At 39.5% G+C, this 22,525-nt stretch overlaps 1 protein-coding gene across 1 annotated transcript in view; it reads left to right on the top strand.

Annotated features, from left to right (window-relative positions):
* LOC101855063 (mediator of DNA damage checkpoint protein 1) overlaps positions 1-18,650 on the top strand; it is a 31,975-nt gene extending 13,325 nt beyond the window's left edge. Inside the window, exons 13-26 of the mRNA XM_005110784.2 lie at positions 718-2,314; positions 3,277-3,373; positions 3,882-4,398; positions 5,369-5,409; positions 6,201-6,344; positions 6,781-6,871; positions 8,187-10,180; positions 10,811-10,975; positions 11,850-11,918; positions 12,831-12,930; positions 14,570-14,725; positions 15,281-15,306; positions 15,810-15,970; positions 18,215-18,650. Coding sequence (XP_005110841.2) covers positions 718-2,314; positions 3,277-3,373; positions 3,882-4,398; positions 5,369-5,409; positions 6,201-6,344; positions 6,781-6,871; positions 8,187-10,180; positions 10,811-10,975; positions 11,850-11,918; positions 12,831-12,930; positions 14,570-14,725; positions 15,281-15,306; positions 15,810-15,970; positions 18,215-18,281 — 5,225 coding nt within the window. The 3' untranslated portion in view covers positions 18,282-18,650. The remainder of the gene's footprint in view (positions 1-717; positions 2,315-3,276; positions 3,374-3,881; positions 4,399-5,368; positions 5,410-6,200; positions 6,345-6,780; positions 6,872-8,186; positions 10,181-10,810; positions 10,976-11,849; positions 11,919-12,830; positions 12,931-14,569; positions 14,726-15,280; positions 15,307-15,809; positions 15,971-18,214) is intronic.
* The last annotated feature ends 3,875 nt before the right edge of the window (positions 18,651-22,525 follow it).

Genomic DNA, 22,525 nt, shown 5'->3' with positions numbered 1-22,525 from the left:
GTAAAAAAAAAGAACAAAGGACTGTACGAGAAAATAACAGGAAAATGTGTATGACTTTTGAAATTAATTTTAGTTTTGGTTTATGTTTAAGATACTATCATATTCAAAATATCCACTTGGATAGTGTAGTGGCGTTGAGCTGGAGAAACTTTCATAAGGGGATCAAGGAATTTTGGCATTCACAGAGTTTGATTATATACTGTTTACGATAAGTTATTCCCAAGTAGGCTCATTGAGCACTATAGTAGGTCTTTCTCATCTTGCTTCTCATTCTCTCTATCCTCCGTTTGGTTTATGTTTCTTATTTTGACATTTTTTGGTGTCAGTGCATTGGAAAGTTTTTATATTGCAGGTATATTTTAAGCTTTTTCACAAGCATAATTTTTTAAAATGGTGTGCAAAAATGGATTGAATACAGTTTTTCTACCATGGCATGAGCACACTGCAATATCAGATGGAATAGTTTCTGTGAAATTTGCCCTGCTATAATTTTTAGAGTAATTTTAGTGGACAGGACACTATTTGATGATTGAATATGAAACTTGCAGTTTTCTTTTTTTTGTTGTTGTTGTTGTTGTTGTTGTAAGCAGCACTTTCTTTTATTCATGTATGGGAAGTTCAAAGACTGGGTTGATGTTTTGAGATATTTGTGTTAGCAAGATATTCATTTCGTAAGTTTGTCATAATCAAAACAAAAAAAATTCGTTTTTACCTCAGGGACGCAAAGTTTTGATGATGCAGAAGAGAGAAAAGCTAACGATTCCTGTGACTCTGCTACGAAACCCACTCAAGTGTTTGATGATGAAGACTCTGAAGATGACGATAAAAATGAAACAAAAGATCTTTTTGCCATGTCCACCCTTGCCTGTGATAATCCTGAGTTTGTGGAAGATAGCGAGGATGAGGAACAAGCAAGACCCACCGTAGTGCTAGATGAACCGACACAACTTTTCACATCTGATGCCCCAACCCAAAAAGTTCAAAGTGGTACTGATGAGAATGCAAATTCTGAGACTGTCTGTTTAGATGATGATGACACGCTTGCTGTATCAGAATCCATAAAAAGACAAAACAAAAAGAGGTCACCTGACAAGCTTAGCGTAAGAGGAACTAAAAAGAGGGGTACTCCAGTGGCGGAAACTCCAACCCAGATAGTTGATACAGGCGCGGTCAGAGACGATGACACTGCAACTGTTGTGGTGCCAGATGAGGATGATGATCTCCCAACTCAAGTCTTTGAGGAAACTGCTGCTGTGTCAGAAACTGCTGCTGTGTCAGAAACTGTTGCTGTGTCAGAAACTGCTGCTGTGTCAGAAACTGTTGCTGTGTCAGAAACTGTTGCTGTGTCAGAAACTGTTGCTGTATCAGAAAATTCTGCTGGGAAATTTCGTTCTCGACCTAAACGGTCGTTGAGGGCAGAGCAGGAGACTGTCCCTGTCGATGATGAAGCTGTAACGGATGAGACTGTGCCCGTCACGAGCGATACCGTTGCTGTGGAGGTGGAGGGCGAGACTGTCGCCATATTGGATGAGGAGACACAGTCGCCAACTAGGTCAAGGAACAGAAGGACAAGACAAAATAGGAAGTCACCCACCGTGACATTTACCGACACTGTCGTTGTTGCTGATGACAGTGAGGCTGATAGCGACACTGGCTGTGAGGATCAGGCCAGGAAGGGGGAGAGTTCCGAGGCAGCCACTCAGCTGGTGGAGGCTCCAGCCACTGCTCCTGCGGAGCCAGCCACCCTGTGTCTGGATGAGGAAGAAGAAGAAAACACTAGTAAACAGATAGCAAGAACAAAAGCTAGTAATGTGGTAAAAAGCGGAAGCACTGGGTTTAAAAGATCATCTCAGATAGATGTTTCCGATGACAGTGATGAAGATTCACTTCCGCCATGGAAGTCTCATATTGGTGCAGATGATGCTACGCAGGCTTATGGAGGTGCTGATGATGCCACACAAGCCTATGGGGTTGTGGATGACGATGAACCTGATGAAGACGAGACACAAGGTGCTCGAGCAGTGGTTACTGTTGAAGAACCGACGCAGATGTACAGTGATGGAGAGGTGCCCACACAGGTATTTGAACCTCCAAATACTGCAGTGAAACCTACAGAGAAAGACAGTGAAAGACAAGCTGATTTCGATGCAGATGCAACGCAACAATTTGGTGATGATGATCATAATGATGATGGTGATGAGACACAAGAGGTAGATGCTGTGGTTGCAATGGATGGACCCACTCAGAACTATGACATGGCAATTGAGGATGAAGAAGAGGAAGCTGATAATAAGCCCACATCGTCCAGACCAAGGTTTGTTGTGTTTCTGTCTGTATTGACAGAGCTGTATGTAAATCTAAGCTTCATCTAAAACATGTAGAAAACAGTTCCCCAAAGGGGAGAGTAACTCTGTCTCTTACTTTATTAGATTAGAGTGGGAAAATGAGGGAAAATAACCTGGTTCTCTTATATGAGCAATTGTTAAAACCTATGTTATGTTATTATATAATTGTAAAGTTACTAGTGTGTAGCCCATTTTGAAAATTTCTCATTGAGTATGCTATGTTCTATCTTGAAAGTTGATCCAGTAAAACAATAGCCTATCTTATATATGTGGGTTCCTGTACATGTTTTGTGTGGATGATCCACTCTGAGTCATGAAAACAAGAATATTGTAAACCTTAGTAGAACTGCACAGGTCATTCTGTTTGTTTTCATGGCTTGACTTATTTGTTGATTGGTGATTATTTTTCTTCCAGCTTTCACAGCTATCCTGCTCCACGAGTTACATGCTATTAACTGTTTTTACTATATTTCTTATTTGCATATTTGCCTTTAGCCCTTATTATGTTTTTCTTAGCAGACCAGTCCCTTGCTTATATACTGATAATATTTTCGAAATGAGCCATAAATTGTAGGATCATGGTACTTCGCAGGCCTTTGTGGAATGGGCAGATAATGAAGGAGGCTGAACGAAAGTTTCTGAAATTACTCTTCTAAATTAAGAATTCAACGTTTGTGTGCCTTGAGTATGCATTTGTGCTCCCAGAAAGTTCCCCTCAACTTAGCATTTCAAGTCACCCGACCCCATTCTTTGATCTCAAGAAAGTATTCAAATTTTTAAAGATTGACATTGACTCATAGTCACAAATCTTCGAATCTGAGCTGCACAGTCCCCATATATTTTCCCAAACACCAAAGAGCCCACAACAGCCAAGCAGTGGGAAGCTCTCGGATTCATATCTTTTTAAAATCTCTTATCTCGTCATCCACAGTAAAAGTACTGAGCCTATTGTACCTGAGGATTTAGATGAAGAATCAGAATCTGAAGACGAGTCTGTACTTCTTGCTGCTGTGGATGATCCAACTCAGGTTAAACAGAAGAAAAGATTTGCTTGTTGTTGTTTTTTGTCTCTAAATCTAATGATAGAATAAATAGGGTATTTCAGATAATGTGAGATTGAAAAAGTAACAGGTAATTTGAAATTTGTTCTCATATTCTTCTGTATTTGTAAGACGTCTCTCGCTCCTCCCTCCCCCTGTTTTTCTCTCCCTTCCTTCAATATTTTTCTAAATTTCATTTCTACAGGAGTTGTTCACTTCTTTAGTTTGATCAGTGTTAGACTAGACACATGAACATCTCTGCAAGTGGACTTAGAAAATGGCTTTAGGCCTTCCAGTGTTTTCTAGCTTACCCTGTGTGTGAGTTTTGGATAGATGTAGGTCTCACATTAAATGTTCTGGGTTTTTTTCCCCCCTGAAAGTTTGCAGTTCTTTATGATGTCATCTTTCAAGCCTACATTTAATAGGAATTTTTCCATGCAACAGGACCATGGTTATCTAGATTTCTACAAATTTTTTAAACGATTGTATATTTCAGCTGTTCGCTGAAGAGGAAAAGAAACCGGATCCAACAGTCCCGTATGATATGGTAGTCGAAGACACTGAGACAAGTACTGCAGATGGAAGGATTCGCAGAGGCAGGAGAGGCAAGCAGTCGGACAACAAAGGAAAGGAGCAAGTGAAGGCGGAAGAAGTGGTGAAAGATGGAGGGAGTTCAATGGATGGTCCAAAGCCTGAACCTGTAGAACCAACCTTAGCGTATGACATGGAAGTTGATCAGAGTCCCAAGCGAAGCCGAAGGCAGACACCTCGCAAAGGAGGGAACAGAACTACTGCCACAGACAAGGAAGTGAAAGTAGGAGCTGGCCAGAAAAGCCCTGGCAAAGGGAAAGGCAACACAAGTGCTGGGGGTGAAGAAGTGAAAGTAGAAGCAACTCTAGCGTATGATATGGCTGTGGAGGAGGAGTCTTCTACTCCTGGGAGGACTCGTGGCCGACGCTCTAAGGGACCCACTGCAGAAGCAGCTGTAGTGAAGACAAAGGAACTGACAAAAGGTAAGAAGATTCTGCCTGTTACATCCCCATCTGCACAATTCAGGGATGCCATTCCCCCCCCCCCCCCCCAACCACCATTATTTCAGTTATTTTTTCACTGAAAATAAAAACAAAGGGCATCAGGGAATTTGTTTCCAGAAAATAAAGCATCAACAAAAATCCATTATATAGTTTACTTCAAACAAAAAATAATGGTAAGTAGAACAGTTATTATTCTCAGCATTTGTTTTCTGTTTAACCCCATCCATATTATTTGTGTCTATTATCTTGTCTTTTGGTTCACAAATGCTACTTCATAAATTTTCATCTATTTCTCAAAATGCCAGTGGCATCCCTGACAAAGGTCAGGCTCGGGGTTTTGAACAGGTTGGATAAAGGTCTGCTAAGCATGATAATAATGTATTTGCAGCTTCTCCGTACAGGCATTTACCTATTTCCCAGGTTAGTTTGTGTGTATGGTTGCAGTCTCGGAGCCTGCTTTATGTTTTAAAAGTCCACATTTAAGACTTCTAGCTTCCTACCAGTAGAATTTCATAACGAATAATAATCCTCTGAGTTATTGGGGAAGTGGTGTAGAGCTTGTGGACAAGCTTTTCAACAATAAGATTCAAGTTCTTAAACTTCTGCAAACTTTTGTACCAACAGATTCCCATGGTATCTAGAGATAATATAATTTGCAACCAAAATCTTTGTGGTCTCTCTTATACAGTGGAGTGTAGTACACGCCTGGACTTTTGAAATTACATGTTTCATTTTTAAAGTGTTTTATTGCAAATAAAAATCCACTGTATTTAAAGCTTTTTTTTGGGGGGGGGGGTTACCTTTTTGTCAGGGGTGAGATGGGTTTAGGCAACTTAACCAGGGGTTGCATCCTTACTTAGTGATGTTTTCAGTGTTCAGATAGATGCTGGTAACTATTTGACATTTAGTTTTATTATGGTACTGAAAATGTTTACATTGTTCGTTTTAGATAAACCGCAAGAAGAGGCAGATTTGTCTGACACGGAAGAGGTAAGACATTTTTTGTTTCAGTCATTTTGCTTTAGTTGAATTTAAAGACTGGCAGTTTTTTTGTTTTTGTTGTTGTTTTTTTGTTTGTTCTTGAGTCAAAAGCATTAAGAATACATGAAATGATTTATTAGTTCATGGCTACCAACCAGTAAGTAAAATCATGTTTGATGGGTTTTAGAGGGTCCGAGTACAGAAGGCCATTTTTGTATAGGAAAGTACGCATTCTGTTTTCTAGCATTACTCCTTGTGGACTTGCTGTTGCTAAAGTTAAAATTCTTAACTTTCAAGACCAGATTGACAAATAGTAATAAGAGCAAAGCCCACAAGCTCCCTTGACTGGTGCCCATTATCTTGATTTTTTTTAGTTTGGAAAAGTGCAAGTTTTTTTTTTTTTTAAAGGAAATCTTGTGAGAATGATGTGCATTCTCAGGGTTTTTTTTCAAGAATTTTCCAATAGATATAAATTATAATGTTGTGCTTTGGTTCAGAAAGGGGCAAGGATAATGAGGTTGTGATCCGTTCTAAAAACTACATTTTGTAGCAGTTTCCTATATTTTTTTGGTATAAATTTATTGAAATCCTCCTCATTTCTTTAAATTGAAAATGTTCCCAACAGGCAGAATTTACTGTCAGCTGTGGACCTTGGCTTTACAGGGCTATTTCAGAGATTTATTCTTGTATGACCGGGGCCACAGTTTGACTATAACGATGAAGGATAGATTGTTTGACTCCTCTGGTGAATTCATCAATGTCGTAGCTCTCAGTGACAAGTGTTATATCTGTCTCACTAGATGGTGGCTGACAGTGGTGAAGGTGTTGCCCAAGAACAGAAGACGCCCCTCGTCCCAATCCCATCTCGCTCACCGCTCAAGTCGGCTTTGGCGGGCAAGAAACGCTCCCCTTCCCCAACACCAAGGCGTGTTGCTTTCACAGAGGTATGCTTACATTTTGCCAGTGTTGATTTGCTTTGGACATTTCATAGTGGTGCGGAAATAAGTTGCCTAGACAGAAAGAAAGAGGGGGAAGGAGGACATGGGAAGGGGAAAGAGGAAAGACGACATATTGTCAGGGAGCTATTACTATGTATTTTCTTCTTGCTTTTTTTCAACATTTACAATTTTAATTTTAACAAAATATTTCTTGCACACATGCATCCGATACCACAGATTAAGCAATTGCAATATATATTTTTAAAATGTCAAAATTCTGGGTATAGTACATTTACCATGAATTATGTATCTTTTTGTCAAGCAGAGAGGATTTTAATGGCTCGTCACTTGGATTTTGAAATGTTTTATGGTCCAACTTTAGTAGTGATGGCTTCATGTCTTATCTTGCCATTAAATGTCTTACTGTCCCACTTTTTTGCAGCCTGAACCCGAGGAAGCCAAACCATCTAGGTCATCATCACGAGCAGGAGCAACTACTAGAGGAACTTTGACCAGGGGTGCGATTGGAACAGGTTGGTTGAGTCTTATGACTTTTATCATTGTATTTATATAGCTTTTTCCTTGCAGTGCAGGGATCTGGGGTTTACGTCTTCTGGTATGACGGTTATCCTTCAAAAGATAAAAAGAAAATGAATGACTGGCTTTCTTTTCTTTACCTCTGTAGCTTTAATTGATTCCGTCCATTCGGCCGCTGACAGCGGCTCGTGAGTTTTTCCGTTGCATCCATTCGACCGCTGTGAACGGCTCAACAAAATCCGAGCGAAATCCGAAACAAATGTGCACTTTTTAACATAATTCCTACTTTTTAAGTTGTCGAAAGGAAGTAGAACTTGTAAACAAACCTGACCTCAATCTCTGAGCGCCAATATTGATCGAAACTCCGCGAAATTCTTGCAAAAATCGTTGTTTTGTTTTCGCTATGTAGGCTAGATCTACGGGTAAATAACACGGAGCCTGGTATAAGAAAAAGGCCCTTCAAAGAAAGATATTCAACTAAATTTGTGAAATTTTTGCATAAATGTGTGCTAGGGTGATATCGCTACAATTTTGTGTTGATTCCTATGGATTATAAGGACTTGTAGAGCTGAGAAAATGCGGTAAGTCGAAATTTTCAAAGAGGTGTTGCGCAATTTTTTTTTCCTTGTTCGTTTTTGTCTGACGGAAAATACAATACAAACATTTTATAGGTCATTGTTAATGGTATAAACATATTCCTATATTGATTCTCATCACTTTGGTATGTGACAATACCTATTAGAGTAACTTAAAGTTTCACAGTAATGCATTAAATAGATGCACCCCAGGTCTAAAACTGAACAAGGAAAATTGATTCTGTCCAGAGCCTGAAAAAAACATGGACGGAATCAGTTAATGTAGTGATTGCATGTTTTTTTCATGATGCTGCTGTGCTGTCCCACATACTAACCATATATTTTTGTCTGAGCAGTTGTTATAAACACTGGAATGAATAAGTGTATGGGAATTGCATTTCATTAAACTCGGGCCAGTAAGAAGTTGTTGATAGTCTGCTGTCCTTCCTTTATGGGCTATTTCTCCCCTACTTTGTGGGGTACCATGGTATGGTACCCCCTCTTTTAAATGTCAGTCTCCCTGCTGCTGAGAGGATGTCTTTTTTCTGTACTTCCTTTATGTCCCTAGTATTTTGTGTCCAGACTTTCAAGCTCTTATTTAAGAAAAACAACACATATTACCCAGTTTATGTTGTATACATTGTCTAAAATACAGGATGTGAGCTTTATAAAGCCCAAGATTAACATCTTGGTCTGGTTAGTTTGAGTGTCAACCCTCTTTTTCTTTGTATCTCAGAGGCCACATCGGCTAAAACTTCTACCAAAGATAAAAAGTCTGGCAAAGTAACTGAAGTTGTGGAAGCTAGTGATGCAGCCGGTCAGGATGATGTGAAACCAGAGCAAACAGCCCGTACCTCTAGGTCACGTCGACAGCAAAGAGGTGTTAAGGTTTTTCAAGCGTCAAAAGATGTTTCAGAAGGTCAGATGAACAAGAATGAGATGGGCGAAAAAATTATTGCAAATTATGTGGATGCTGGGGAAAAAGATGATCAGTCAGATGCTATGGAAGTTAATCCTGAACCTCTTGAAGAGGTAGGAGGTGGTGATGCTGAGGTGAAACCTGAGCCGTCGGAGGCAAAGACTAGTGATGGTCCTGGTGAAGTTGATAAGATGGCTGATCCCAAAGCTTCGACAGCACGAGGTCGTCGTGGTAGGGGCAAGAAGACGACTTCTAGTGCCTCAGACACTCCTGATGTAGGGTCTCAAACGATGTATGAGAGGATCAGGAGACACATCTTGAATAAAGAAACTGGAGGTGGTAATGAAAGTGATGAAACAGCTTCTATTGCCTCATCTGTTGATACAAAAGATACTGAAGTCATGCCTGAGGAGAAGGTGGTGAGAGGACGTGGTAAAAAAACCATGAAAAGCTCACCGAAGAAATCGTCAGAACAGGAGGCTGTGCAGCCACGCACTAGTTCAAGGGGAAGGAAAATTGTGGCAAGTCCTTACTTGAATGATTTTGAAACAAGTACACGATCAAGTAGAAAGAGAGGGTCGTCACAAGCTGCAGTGGAGTCAGAAGAAAATGTTGCTGGAACTGATAGTAAAAAGAGAAAAACCAAGCCTGAAGAAAGTGGAGATATTAAAAGTGAGCCTAGTGGTTCTGAGGTGCATTGCAATGTATCAGAAGCTTCTGACAAGCAAGGAATGCAAAGGAAGGGTGCAAATAGTACTGGGGAGTGCGAAAGTTCTGTTGATGAGGGATCGGTAGAAGGGACTGTTGGGAAAAGGGGAAAGAGAGGGAAGGGAAAGGCAAAGGAGACTGGAGCTGAAGAGCAGAAGACTGGTGTTGAGGAGAAATCGGAAGAGAGGGCTGGTCCAAAAACAGGGAAAAGGGGACAGGAAAAGAAGGAAGAAGCAAAAACTGAAGTGCAAACGAGTGGTGAGAAAGAGAAAGCAGAAGGTAAAGAAGAAACGTGTATGAGGAAGAGGAAAAGAGGACAGGAAAATGCAACGGAAGCTGAAAAAAAGGAAAGTGTACAGGAGGATAAACCAACACAGGAAACTGGTTCTAAGAGAAGGAAAAGAGATGAACCAGTGCAAGGAGAGGATACTCCACAAGGAGAGTCAAAAGAAAGAACAGCAGCGAAAAAAGGAGAGAAAAATGGGAATGAGGGTGCAAATGCGAAGCAGAAGAGAAGAGGTCGGAATATGCCTTCAGCGTCTGCTACCAATTTGACTGAAAATAATGATGATGATGAGGAGAAGACTGGTGATGCAGGCTCTGCTACAGAAATTTCGGTCAGACTCGAGGAAGCTCAGAGCACAGAGCCAGAAGCTGCTCCCCTGGGCAAGCGTAGTAGGGGTAAAAAGGGAAAAGGAGTGTCAGCCGACAGTCAGATGTCACAGGTTCCAGAGGATGACGACAGTCAGCTGTCAGCTACACCTGTCAGGAGGGACAGAAGAAAGAAGAAGGATGTAGAAGTGCCAATCCCATCTGCTGAACCACCGCCTTCGCCTGTGGAGACAAGTTCCGGGGCCGCCTCCACCACCCCACCCACAACAGCGAGAAGTGGGAAGAGACGTGCTGGTGGAGAAAGTCAGGAGCAGAAGATGCCTGAGTCGTCACGAGGCCGACCTAAGAAGAGTGGTGCCCCGCCCCCTGAGTCACCTGTTGCTGAGACGTCTACACCTGGGGGCAGGCGTGGTGGTGCAGCAGATGCTTCAAGTGGGAAGAGCAGTCAGCCCAGGTCTGGCAGGAAGACTGCTAAAGACTCCCAGATGGAGGTGAGAAAAAAGCCTTTGTAAGTGGGTGATTGGAGAGTACCTCTTGGGGTTTTCTATTGATTTTGGTTTTGATTTGCTTCTGGTTTCTCTGTACTCTATTACTAGCATTTGTTCATTTTTCTTCTTTCTGCCTGAAATGAGCATTATGTTCTCAATGTGTTTTTTTCTAATTGAAATAGGCTTTTTTTGAAGACATTTCCAGGAGTTCTGAAAATATGAGATATTTCTTTTTTGTTTTTGGGACATTAAAATGTTCTTTTGTATACATCGACCGTGTTATGAAGTAATCGTGCTGCTTGTGTCTTAAAAAACTTTTCAGCACACACACAAAAAGGCTCTTGATTTAAATGATGTGAGTAGTTTTAGGTGTTTGGTTTTTTTTGTCACTTTAAACAGCAGAAATAGTCTTTGCATCAAAATAACAAGAGTCCAGTAATGGCAAGTTTGTTATCATCAACTGACTCCCATGGTACAACTAATCTATGTACAATGAAGGCAACACCTGCCTAAAGATCATGCCTTTTTAGTCTTTTTTAACACCTCAACAATGTTCTGTCTTTGCTCAAAATAATCTGGTACTTGTAAGTTTGATTTTGGCTGACTCACTGTTTATCTTTGTACGTGTTACAGGCGACTCCTGCTAAGAAATCGCGCCTTGCTAGCCCGTCAACTCCCTCACAGGACACGGACAGCTCACAGGCGGCCTCACTACACAGTCCAATACTGAGGAAGTCCACGACTGACCACAGGCCCAAAGTCATGTTCACTGGTGTCATCGATGAGCAGGGAGAAAAGGTGAATGGTGATATATATATTTTTGGGTTATGACATAACAGTGAATGGTCACCACTTCAGTACAATAGGTAGGCTTATTTTCACTTCATGACAAAGAGACTGAATGAAACATTAAGGTTGCTGACTTTTAATCCTTTTTCTCACTTCTCCCTCCGAGACCTAACATTGACAACACACTCTACGGAACATTACGGCAACTGCAGCAAACCTGCACTTATCACTACATGGCATTGGACAGAAGGGCGAGAGCCCAGCTGTTGCTGGATCTATAACAATAACAACAACAGTCCTTTTTTTACTGTGGAACAGAGAGGAGTGCTTGCTTTGGTGCAAAGAACGGAATGTAAGACTTTTTACATGTGTCAAGGTGAAAGCAACTTACGCTCTAGGGGATCACTTTTCTTGTACACAGAAATCTAGACAAAGACACTTTTGAAAAATAAATTGTGTTGGGAGAACCAGGAGAAAATGTAGTACTCAGATTTTCACTCAAGCAGAAAAAATTCATGGTGTTTGCCTTGATGGCATGGCAGGTGTGGGTTCAGACCTGCTTAATTAAGATTCTTGATTTAAAATATTACATAGTGCTGTCTCAAAACCCAGGTAAAAAACAGGTTTTTTGCTTCTCAGTAAATGAATTTTTGTTTTCTTTATTTCATTTATTTTAAAAATCAAATTCTGGTGAAGTTATTGTGAGCACTTAGAAAGTACACACAAGTTTGTTAAAAGTTCATGTTTCTTTCAAGATTTAATATGATAGAATTTTATTATAAAAAAGTATATTTTCTTATGTTAAATAACATTAAAAAATCTACTTTTTTATAAAGTCATGTTTTTTTTAACAATTGTTATCCCTCCATTCTTTCAATTTCAGGTTTTGCAGGATTTAGGTGGAGAATTGGTAGCTCACATTCATGACTGTACGCATCTGGTCACAGACAAGGTACCATATATGCCGAAATACCATCTTTCTTATCTCCCCTCCCTCCTTCCCCCTTGTCCCTCTTTCTCACCTTCCCTCCCCCTTCAGTTTCTTTCTCTTTTCTCCTTCCCTATCCCTGTCTCTCTCTTACCTCTCTTTCTCTTTTCTCCCCCTCTTTGTACCTTCACTACCTCTTCCAGTTCCCTCCATCAGGAAGTTGTTTTGTTTTGAGCTTTTGTGAACTTTCTTTCATGTTAAGATGTACTTTACTTGAAACAATACAATGAGCATTTTCAAAGATACCAACATCTGCAATGGTAATGGTTAGTCTTTTTGCCTTTCATATATAAACCGAAAGTTTGATTCCAAAGTAGCAAAGGTATTTTATGGAGTAATCTATATCTTTCAGATGGCATGTTGTATTGAATAGAGCCTGGGTTGACCTTGACACACGAAGTTGAAGCATCCCACATCCTAAATTATTATTTATTAGTTTGTGTCAATGCATTTACAATCAACACAGTCAGCATTAAGAAGACTGTTCACTCATTGCTGTTATTGTTGAATTTACTAATGTAATTCATGTACTGATCCTAGGGAAAACGTGTATTCGGGGGGGTTGTATGTTGTTACCAACAGTATGCTTTATAGAATGGGTCACTCCTATAGATTTTGATAGTGTAGCTGATATGACTTTGGATCAATGTACTTCAACAAAGGGATGTAACAGTGTGATAAAATTTGCATGGTGGAGCAAAAATGGAAAATGAGCAGAATTTTGGATTCCCTTTGCTGATATGTGTTCCCTTGGGTCCTCCTGTCCAGAGTTTGTTAAGCTATCTTTCTTTTTAGAAGCTCACTGCATATGGTTACTGTTAATAGTTTTAGTGCTTTTGTTAAATCTGACCTTTTGACGTTACATGTTATTAATAGATTCGGCGTACTGTGAAACTCTTGGGTGGTTTGGCGAAAGGAGCAGTGATTGTGTCACCCCAGTGGCTGATCAGCAGTAAACAAGCTAGCATGTTTTTAGGTAAGCTGTTTTTAGCATGTTTATTGTAAAGATCAAGGAAGTAGGCCTACAGTTTACTGTAAATATAATTGAAGACTGCTGACTGGAAATGTCAAAAAGGAGGGTGGTTACCTTTACTATTTATGAGAACCAGAGTGTGTGGATACTTAATATTCATATGATATCTATGTTCAACTCAGCATTGATTTTTATTTTGAGTGCTGTCATTTTGCAGGACTACAGAAGACTACATAATTTTACCCACGTGCTGGTTGTATTGTAAGAGGGGAAGGAAGGGGGTAAATACCTTTTTGTAGATTAGACTTTTGTTAAGGAATGTTTTTGTTTTATTGCCATGCCTGAATATATTATGACATAATTACAACTTTTTGAAAAACTGCCATTATTTGTAACTAGATCATGAAGAAACAGTCTCTGAGGTACCAGTGATGATGCCAATATTAAGGAAAACACCCACGTTGTTTTATGCTCTTGTGGTGGAACTAGAAGAAGTGTGTCATCCCTTTTTCTGTTCTAAATCTTTGCTATGTTGAAATGTGGGTTCTCCATGTAGGCTACATCAAGAGTCAGCATGCACTATGAATACTATAGAAGTACAGTAGAACATGACTATAGTGGCACTCGCTACAGCGAGACCATCCATGCAGCGGGACCTTACCGGAATCCACTTTTTTTTTCCTACGTAAACTCGTTCACCTGTGCTCGGGTTTAAATTAGTGGGGCAAGGAAATGTCTGAACTAGGGTACAGCGGGAGAGATCGAGTGAACTCTAGGTGGGGGGAAGGGGGTTGGGGGGCTGTAGACGGACTCAAAACTAGCAGTCAGCGGTGCAGCTTTGTGATTGGCTAGTCCAGTGATGAGTGAGGTGAGGTAGGCGGCAGAGAGACGCGTTATGTGATCCACTCCAAAAGTGATGTGCCGTAACTTAGACGCTCAGTATCAGAGCGTATAGGCCAAAGCCACACTTTTTGGCCATAGGAATAGCCCTAGCTAGGCTTGGCCAAAAAGTTAAAAAGAGAGGAAAGCGTGTAGTCTGTGATTCCTATTTCATTGAATTGCGATCATTGATGCTCATAGGCATACGCAGGCATCCACTTCACCAGTTCTAGATCTACAGTAGGCCTAACGGTACGATAGACAGCACAGGCAAGAAGACAGAGGAAAAAATGGCTTCCAACAAAGACATAAGGAAATGCTTCTCACTCGAATTAAAGGCCGAGATAATCAACGGAGTTGACAAGAAAAGGAAGACTAATTCGCTAAAGCGCAAATTTTATTGAAATATATGGAAGAGAGGTAATTATGTGGGTTTTAAGAAATGTTTTGGCAATTTCTTCTTTGCATTCCTATACCGTAGCAGGAACTCGCCAACAGCAGGATTTTCCTTCTGGAACCTTAAGTCCCGCTATTGTTGTATTCTACTATTAACTATACTATTGGCTTACTTTTCTATCTTCTCTCATTTAAATTAGAAGGCTTTTTTTACGTCTTGAAAAATTTTCAAGAAGTTGATTTACATTTCTAGAGCATAACTTCATCAATATGTCATCGATTGAATTAGCAGAGTATATTGTAACTTTGAACTATCTCTGGGGCTAGTATCATATCTTGTTTTGTTCTTGTCCTCCATTTGCATTAGATGGACACAAGTTTCTTGTGAAGGACCCAGCCATGGAAAAGCAGTACAAATTCTCTCTGGCCACCTCTCTGTCCAAGGCTGCCCATTCCCGCATGCTGGAAGGTTATCGAGTTCATGTTTCTCCTGGAGTCCGGCCCGAGCCTGCTCAGATGCAGAGTAAGAGACCTGACACTTTCACAATTTTTATCGTTGTTATTTCGATTTTCTATTGCTCATTGCCATCATTATTGCTTTTATTCATTTTTCATAAGGTGCATTTCTTTGCTTAATACAGAGTGGTGGTAAAGCAACTAGGCAATATTTATTGTTGTATTTTCTTGTTTCACTTAATATAACAATAACAGAAAATAAAGATAAATGATACATGGAGCAATATTTATATATGTGAAATCGCCATCCCAAAACTGAAAATACAAACATATGGTTGCTTGATGCTATCCCATCACTATCATGGCGGAAACTAGTTGTTGCAATAAGGATGACCATGTTCTGAAATATTTTAAGTTTGTGTATGTTTTTTAGGAGCCAATGTGTCCTACATGTATTTGTTTTTAAAAAATAAGTTTGCATTGACAAGAATAATGACCCATTCCTTCAAGTTAGAGACAATTTTGAAAGAAATAAAATTTTATATGACTCAGATTTTATTGTTGTGAGAATTACTTTGGCTTGGTAAGTTTATCAGTGTATTTTGGTTTCATCCATTTTCAGATATTCTGGAATGTGCTGGTGCTGAGGTAATGTGAATTTGTCTTCTGTGTATTAATTTTATGTACTGGCTAGTTACTTTTTTTCTTGATGATGCTTCATGAAATTCATATCAGATACACGGTTTTTGTTTGCTGTTGTTGTAATAAGTATGGGTATTGGTTTTAGTATGTGGAAGTAGTTGACATCAGGATATGCTACTACAGCAGAAGGAGCTTACAACGAGTACTGATGATAGGCTAAATTATTCGCATGAAACTCTTGTCTTATTTCATTGGTTTGTTTGGTAGTGTTTAATATTCAATATGTTTCTGGAAACACTTACCCCCCCAAAAAAATTGATTTATATTTAATAAAGTCATAAACGTTTCAAAATATCCAGCTATCAATTTGTCTAACTGGATGTTGCCATCGCTTGTCTTTAGAAAAGACTATAAGGTATCATAATTTGGAACATTCATATAATTTCATTTTTGACATTGTTAAGGGAATAGTATTATCAGTTTAATTCTTTTGTTTTTCCGAATCGCAGTACCTGAAGTCAATGCCGAGCAAAAATGTGGATAAGACGATTGTGATTTCCTGCCCGGATGATGAAAAAGCATGCCAACCAGCGATCAAGGCCGGTGTTCCAGTTGTCGGGGCAGAGTTTGTTTTGACCGGGATCCTGAGACAAGAAGTGGACATTGAACAGTATCCTTGGTTGTTGCTATCTTGTCTGTTTGTTTGATATTGTGCTGTTGAGTGGGTTTTTTTGGGTGTTGCAAGTGGTATTTTTCTTTGTTTTAAGGTTTTATCCAGGGGCTCTTGTGGCCTAGAGGTTAACTCCCTGACTGCTGGGCCCTTTCACCAGTTACAAGTGCTGGAGACTTGCGTTTTTTGGAGTATTTCAAGACACCTCCACAACTCCCAGAATTACCCTATTGTAATTATTTTTTGACACAGTAAAGTTACATTCAAGCTCAATCTAATACAAAAAACTAAAGTTGTCTAAGTCTAATACTTTAATTTTTATGATTTTTACAAAATTGGCATGAATTTGATTTTCCGAAAAAATTTCCAAATGAGATAGAATGAAATTAACAACAACAACAAAATTAAAAGTTCAAAGTGTTCTGTTTTGATTTGTATGCATGTGTAAGTGTTTGGTTAAAATATAAGCTGGGCTGTGCGTTGATTCAGACCTATACATTGAATTACGTGAGACAGATGTAGGGCACGAAGTTGTGATTTCGTTGCCCTGACAACAGCACCAGTACTAGTGCTAAATCTAACCCTAAAACTACGCCCTGGGCCGTGTTCGGGTACATATCCAGGGTCCTAACTATCAGACATATCATATTCCGAGTCACTAGAACTTGTAAAACAAACAGCAGTATCGAAAACAGCGAAATTATGTGGTTCTTGTTCATGTGACTTCTTCGACCGTTACTTCGATGCGACTGTCAAATTACTATCTGCTGTATAGAAAAAAACAGCAGGAGTTCCGGTCAGTTCAACCCCAGTTGGGTGACTGTCTTTCACCTTCAATTACTTTAAAACTATTGGCCCCAGAGATACAAAACTGGGTCTAAGTAGCTCAGGACTGACCAAACAAGGGCACGAGACGGATTCACGCGACACGTACGTGATTTGTACAGCGAGGAAAAAAAATTCAAAGTTGATCACGCAGGGGTCACACAACTGTTGCGGGAACAGTCTGAAGTGAGTAAAGGTGTTAGCCTCTCATTCAAAGGTCCCGGGTTAGAATCCGGGTAGCGACGGAAGAATTTTCTTCTCTAAAATTGTCTCCTTTTACCTCCTTTCCTGCTGTTTAGCAATATTCTGTCGTCTGCTTTCGTCTCCACACTTTCTGCCCCCACCCCCTCACCTCTTTTGCCCCCCCTCCTCTGGGCTTCTGGCTCTTTCTGCAGCCTTTCTACTGCTACTCCATGGCTCCTTCTTACTGCTGTCTTTCAGCCATACGCCTGATCTTCTGGTAGGAAAGATCTACACCTAGCCTTATAAGACAAGGGCGAAAAATCTTGGACGTCCTGTGTGCCAGTTGAGCATGTTAAAGATCCCTTGTTGGTCTAAAATCGATAAGAGTAGGCTTCGGTTGCCACCCATGCAAAATTCTAAATTTTCTACTAACTGAAAATGTTAAGTGTGTCCTGTGAGCTCATATGACCGTATTCAGTAAGAGCGCCATAAAACACTTACCATGAATAGCGTAAAGTTTTCTCCCTTTTTACCAGGCCTATAAATAGATTGTTTTGAAAGCGAGGATCTTTGTCACTTGACAGGACACAGATCTGAGAAGAAATTATCTTTGTGAATGATGATTTGTGAATCCCAACTGAATTTTAAACTTTTTCTGGAAAATGAGACGGACCATGTGTAAAGAGAAACAGGAAAGTAGAGGGAAAAAAAGTTTGATTATTGTGCACAACAGATAGGATTTACGGAATATGTTGACTTAATGGTCAGGGTCTCAGTTTAAATTTGTGCTAAAGGTACATGTTTTGATTCTAGGTGACATTCAGAGAGACATTTCTCTAATTTTTCGCTCTCCTAATCAGGGGGCATCTAGGGTAGGAGATGAAAATGAGATCTTGAGAGTTATTGTGCTAGGGGTGTTGGTCATTTCAAGTAAAAAAAGAGCTGACAATACTGTCCATACTTTTGTTATAAATCCGCTGTGCAACAAAACTAAAATGTTCTTTCAGGTATAAGTATATGTAAGTACATATACCTATGTGCAGTACTTTTACATTTGTTGTCTTTGTTACATAATATGAAGGATATCATGTACTTCTAGGAAAATGGACCACTTGAAGGGTAAGTCCTTTTCCTTTGGGGATTTGCAGAACTTTGAGCTTTCACCAGTCTCTGGTAGTAGGGAAAAGAAGGAAGAAAAATGTCATTTTGTCCTCTTTTTTTCTTAACCATGTCCAGACACAGGCTGTTTGCATCAGAGGCTGCAAGTCAAGGTTCATCTCGGAGTAGAGCGAAACGGAAGTAAAAGACTTGAGTGCTGGAAGGAAAATGTGATTTTAGAATTTAGATTTGTGACTTTCTCTTTTGTTATTCATTGCCATTAATAGACAGACTAGGTTGCAAGGAAGTCTACTTGTGATGACAAAGATAATTTTCATTTTTACGTGTACATACCACAAAAGACGAAATATTTTGTTTACTCTGTGCCCTCTTTCCTTGCATAGCTGGACCTTTGCAAGTGATAGCCAGATCAAGAGGGCCATCTGTACAAACAGCTTACTGTGCAGACATGTACTATTGTGCCTGTTACTTATGTTGTGAATGTATAAGATGTTTGTACCTCCAATGCTGCCATGTTGACTAAACACACAGTAAACTCTGCTTGAAATATCTACTTCAGGTGTTGATCCAGGTGTTTGAACAGCATCATTATGTTCTATGCATATATATATTACATAGATGCGACATGCCTGCAGTTACTAGAGCAGTGGTCTGGAACTCAAATTATCCTGGGGTTGCTTGAGGTAGAGTCTGGGGGAGCCAGGGCCAAATCAAATATTACACACACACACCAAATCAAAAAAGGCTTCAAATTTTTTAAAAATATAGTACAACTGATCTGATTTTTTCAGACTTTTTTAGCAGCAGTTCAGGACACTAGTGGTTTTTCACAACCAGAAACTGTCACAAGCTTGAGCTATGTAGCCCATACCGGTATGTGATACATGATATGAAAATCCAGGGCAATGCCTCAGCCAAAAGGTGTGTGTGGGAAAAACGTGTGGGTTGCAATAACACTAAATTGATGTCAAATAAGGGACGCAAAATATCCTTCCTCAGGCTTCAATTGAAACCCCTGTTCAAGAGTATCTTGTAAGTGACATACACTTTGTTTATCAATAACTCCTCCGTTTTAGTACTATACTGTAAGTACAGTAATCTGTCTGAGACTGAGAGATACTCGAGGTCCTTTGTTTGATATTTGTAAATAATGTGAATCACACTGAGCTGAACTAAATGTGTGGCATCGTGGTGGAATCAGGCGCTCATCAATTTTTGGGCCTATAGAGTTGTTATCAAATTAAAGCTTGTTATTTATTTATTTTTTTGTGTTGGGTGGAAAATATTGATCTTTCTTGCATAGAAGTCAAGGTATATATATGCGATTTAAAAAGGCGAGGATCACCTGACGCTGCAGGTGAAATTAGTGAGAAAATGGCCGCCAAAGTTTTAGGGACTGGCAAAGCTGAATACTCGTACTCTTTCTACAACGTAACATATTGGTTTTTAAACACATTTTTTCAATAAAATTCAACTAAAATGTGTTCTTTTCTGGAAGGAGTAAGTTTCTGCAAAAAAATATTCAATAAAAATCTCCCAACAGTAAAAAAAAGTATTGATATTCTGTTCCCTAAAATTTGATGAGCGCCTGATTCCACCACAACGACATACAAATGCTACTTGGGAGAAGAGAGGGAACCCCTGACTCTAGATAAATTGTTTGGTTGAGGTACTGATGGACTTGTGAAGTCCAGAACGAACATTTTTTTAAGTGTTAGCGTTAGTTCAAGTGATGGTGATATGAGAGGCCAAGAGAATAAAATAAATTGTCAAAGATTAAAACTTTTGAGTTTGTTTTATACAACCTTGCTTTTGAAATCATTTCAAAGGGAATAATGTAAATGGCCATTGTTTTATCATAGAAAATTTGGTTTTACTTAGATCATGTATTATAAAATTAATACAGTAGGCTTCGGCCGCCACGAGGGGAAAATTCAAAATTCCTACCAAAACTGAAAATCGTTTAGTCAGTATGGAAACATACAGAGTACCTTTGAAATAAAAATGTGGCTTCCTGAAGGCAAGGGTTGCACGAAGTAGGGAAAATGGTCACAGTCACATACATAGGAATCAGTTGCACTGCAGGTTGAAGAACCAGCAGATGACTTCCCCTGAGATCTAGTCTAGAAAGGGAATGCAAAGAAGAAAAAAAGTAGTACTTGCAGGTGACGCTGCTATTAATGCCAAGTTATTAATTCTGTTTTAGGAGGAAAAAGGTTTGTTTGGTATAAGAGACTGCAATGCTGTGTGATGGGCAATGTCAACTGAAATATTTTGTTTGGATTCTTTCCTGTTGTAAGTCGATGCTTCACAAAATTCTGTTGTCTCTTTTTATTGTAAAGTTTGAGGAATGGGGACAGACGCTTGAAGGGTGCTACTTCTTTAGTGAACTCTCTTTTTTTCTGTCTCTCTTTGCTTTTTCTTCTACAGCAATTGTTGTTTGTTCATTTATATGTTCGCCTCTTTACTCAGACTGAGGAATGAGTCGACTCATAATCTTATATAGAGTATAGAGTCTAGGAAGAAAAATCTTTTTATTATGTACATCTTTTAAATACAAAGAAAAATGTATGACAAAAAATTTGGGACCTGAACATCGTTTTGCTATATGTGCGTGCTAGATTGTATTGGACTCTGTGTGTTCAAACTCACTTTAGTACATGTAAATTGTTGTTAAGTTTAATGCAGTGACAGTGACCAGTACATCTTCAGTGACATAAATTGATTTGTCAATACTTGTTCAGTGATTTTTATTGTTGAATAAAAGTCTTAACATGCAAATGGATTTTAAAAATCTTTATGTTGTTCCTGCTTTGATTCATTGGTTCTGTTATCTTTACTTTACATTCTTCTATGCATTATTAAGCTTTGATAATGTATAGCTTCTCGAGTGATAAGATGGAATATTTGTATCCTGTTTACTGTGCAGCTTTTTTTCTTGGGGGAACCACCAGCTTCATGCATTTTTATGTGCTTGTGTTTGTGTACAATGTATGAGATGAGTGTGTAGGTGTGTTTGCATGTACATCTGCCTGCACATTAGACGAGAGAATAATTGATCTGGTATTAGTACTTTATATAGTTAATTTTTTAAAATTTAGGCATTTTTTATACCCCTATCAACACAAATTAGATTATATAATTTAGGAGGAAGTCTTCTACCTTGCCCATCAGGGCCAACCTGGGCAGAGAGGGATACAACATCCCAGCAGAAAGACCAAAGTACATGACAAACACTCTCACCACTTGGGAATCAAACTCAGGTCTGTTGGTGGTTGGCGGGTGCTTTGGTGTGGTTTGCTTCTTCTTTCCTATCAAACGTCTTTATCTCCCCTCCTTCTTTTTTGTGTTTGTTATTCTCTTGTAACGTCTCTAATCTTTGACACTTATACATTTTTATAACTGGGAAAAACCTATTGATCATTATATCTCTACAGGAACTCGAAACAGAACTTGTAAGCCTACACTCACCTGAATTGCTTGGTTCACAGATCTACTGAAATCTCTCTTCTGAATATTTCACAATCTGGAAGATTTCGTCAAAATGGAGAAGAAAGGAAAGAAAAAATAAAGTCATGTAATCCACATAAATCGACATGCTTTGGGAAGTGGATTGGATGTCAATATATAAAAAATGTCGATAAATGAAAGTACATGTATAAAGCCAAAGAAAGAGGAAAAAGCAAAGGTAGGTCAGCGGTAAAAAAAACCAATATTACTTTTTTAAGCTGGTTGCTTCCTTTGATTCTTACACTATAGGCAGTGAAACTAACAATAAGCAGAGGGTAGGGGGGGGTGGAGTTATGGAACCAAAGACTGAGCAATGGGCGGCGCACACTACACGCCAGCGCAGACTTTGTTGTAGCGTGCTTGTAAGGCCTGTTTATATGGCCACTTGCTGGGGAAAATGGAAAGGCGAGGCACTGACTAGGACCAGAGACAAAAAAGTACGCTCTGACAACTGACTCACCGACCGTGGCACTTGCCAGCGACAAACTGAGGAGGATGGGATGCTGGGATGGGAGGGATTTTGGGGAGTTAACATGGAGGATTTTAGTTTTTACTTTAGGGGGGGTGACTAAATACTAAATACAAAATAGGTTACTGCCAAAGTCGAACAGTCTTGTTTCCTCGCAGTACCTCTTGAAGTTGAAGGCATTTTCAAACGAAGTATAGTCCGGGAACGTAGCCCCAACCACAATTGAAGTATCTGAATATTCAGACATTTTAAAATCTCTAGAATATAGCTCTAGAAATTGAATTGCTTCCTCCAAGTCCTCGCAGCATGGCGGAATGAAAGCTGACGCCGAAATCTCTCAAATAACCAAAAAATGTCGAGAACGGAAACCGTTCGAGATACATGTATATATACCCGGTATCTAAGTTAATTTTCCCGAGCGTTCGGAGAAATAGTCACTTCAGGGGGGG

The sequence above is a fragment of the Aplysia californica genome, unplaced genomic scaffold, assembly GCF_000002075.1.
Source record: "Aplysia californica isolate F4 #8 unplaced genomic scaffold, AplCal3.0 scaffold00944, whole genome shotgun sequence".
Taxonomy (NCBI): domain Eukaryota; kingdom Metazoa; phylum Mollusca; class Gastropoda; order Aplysiida; family Aplysiidae; genus Aplysia; species Aplysia californica.
Note: the sequence above shows the minus strand (reverse complement) of the source record. Positions and strands in the feature narration are given on the sequence as shown.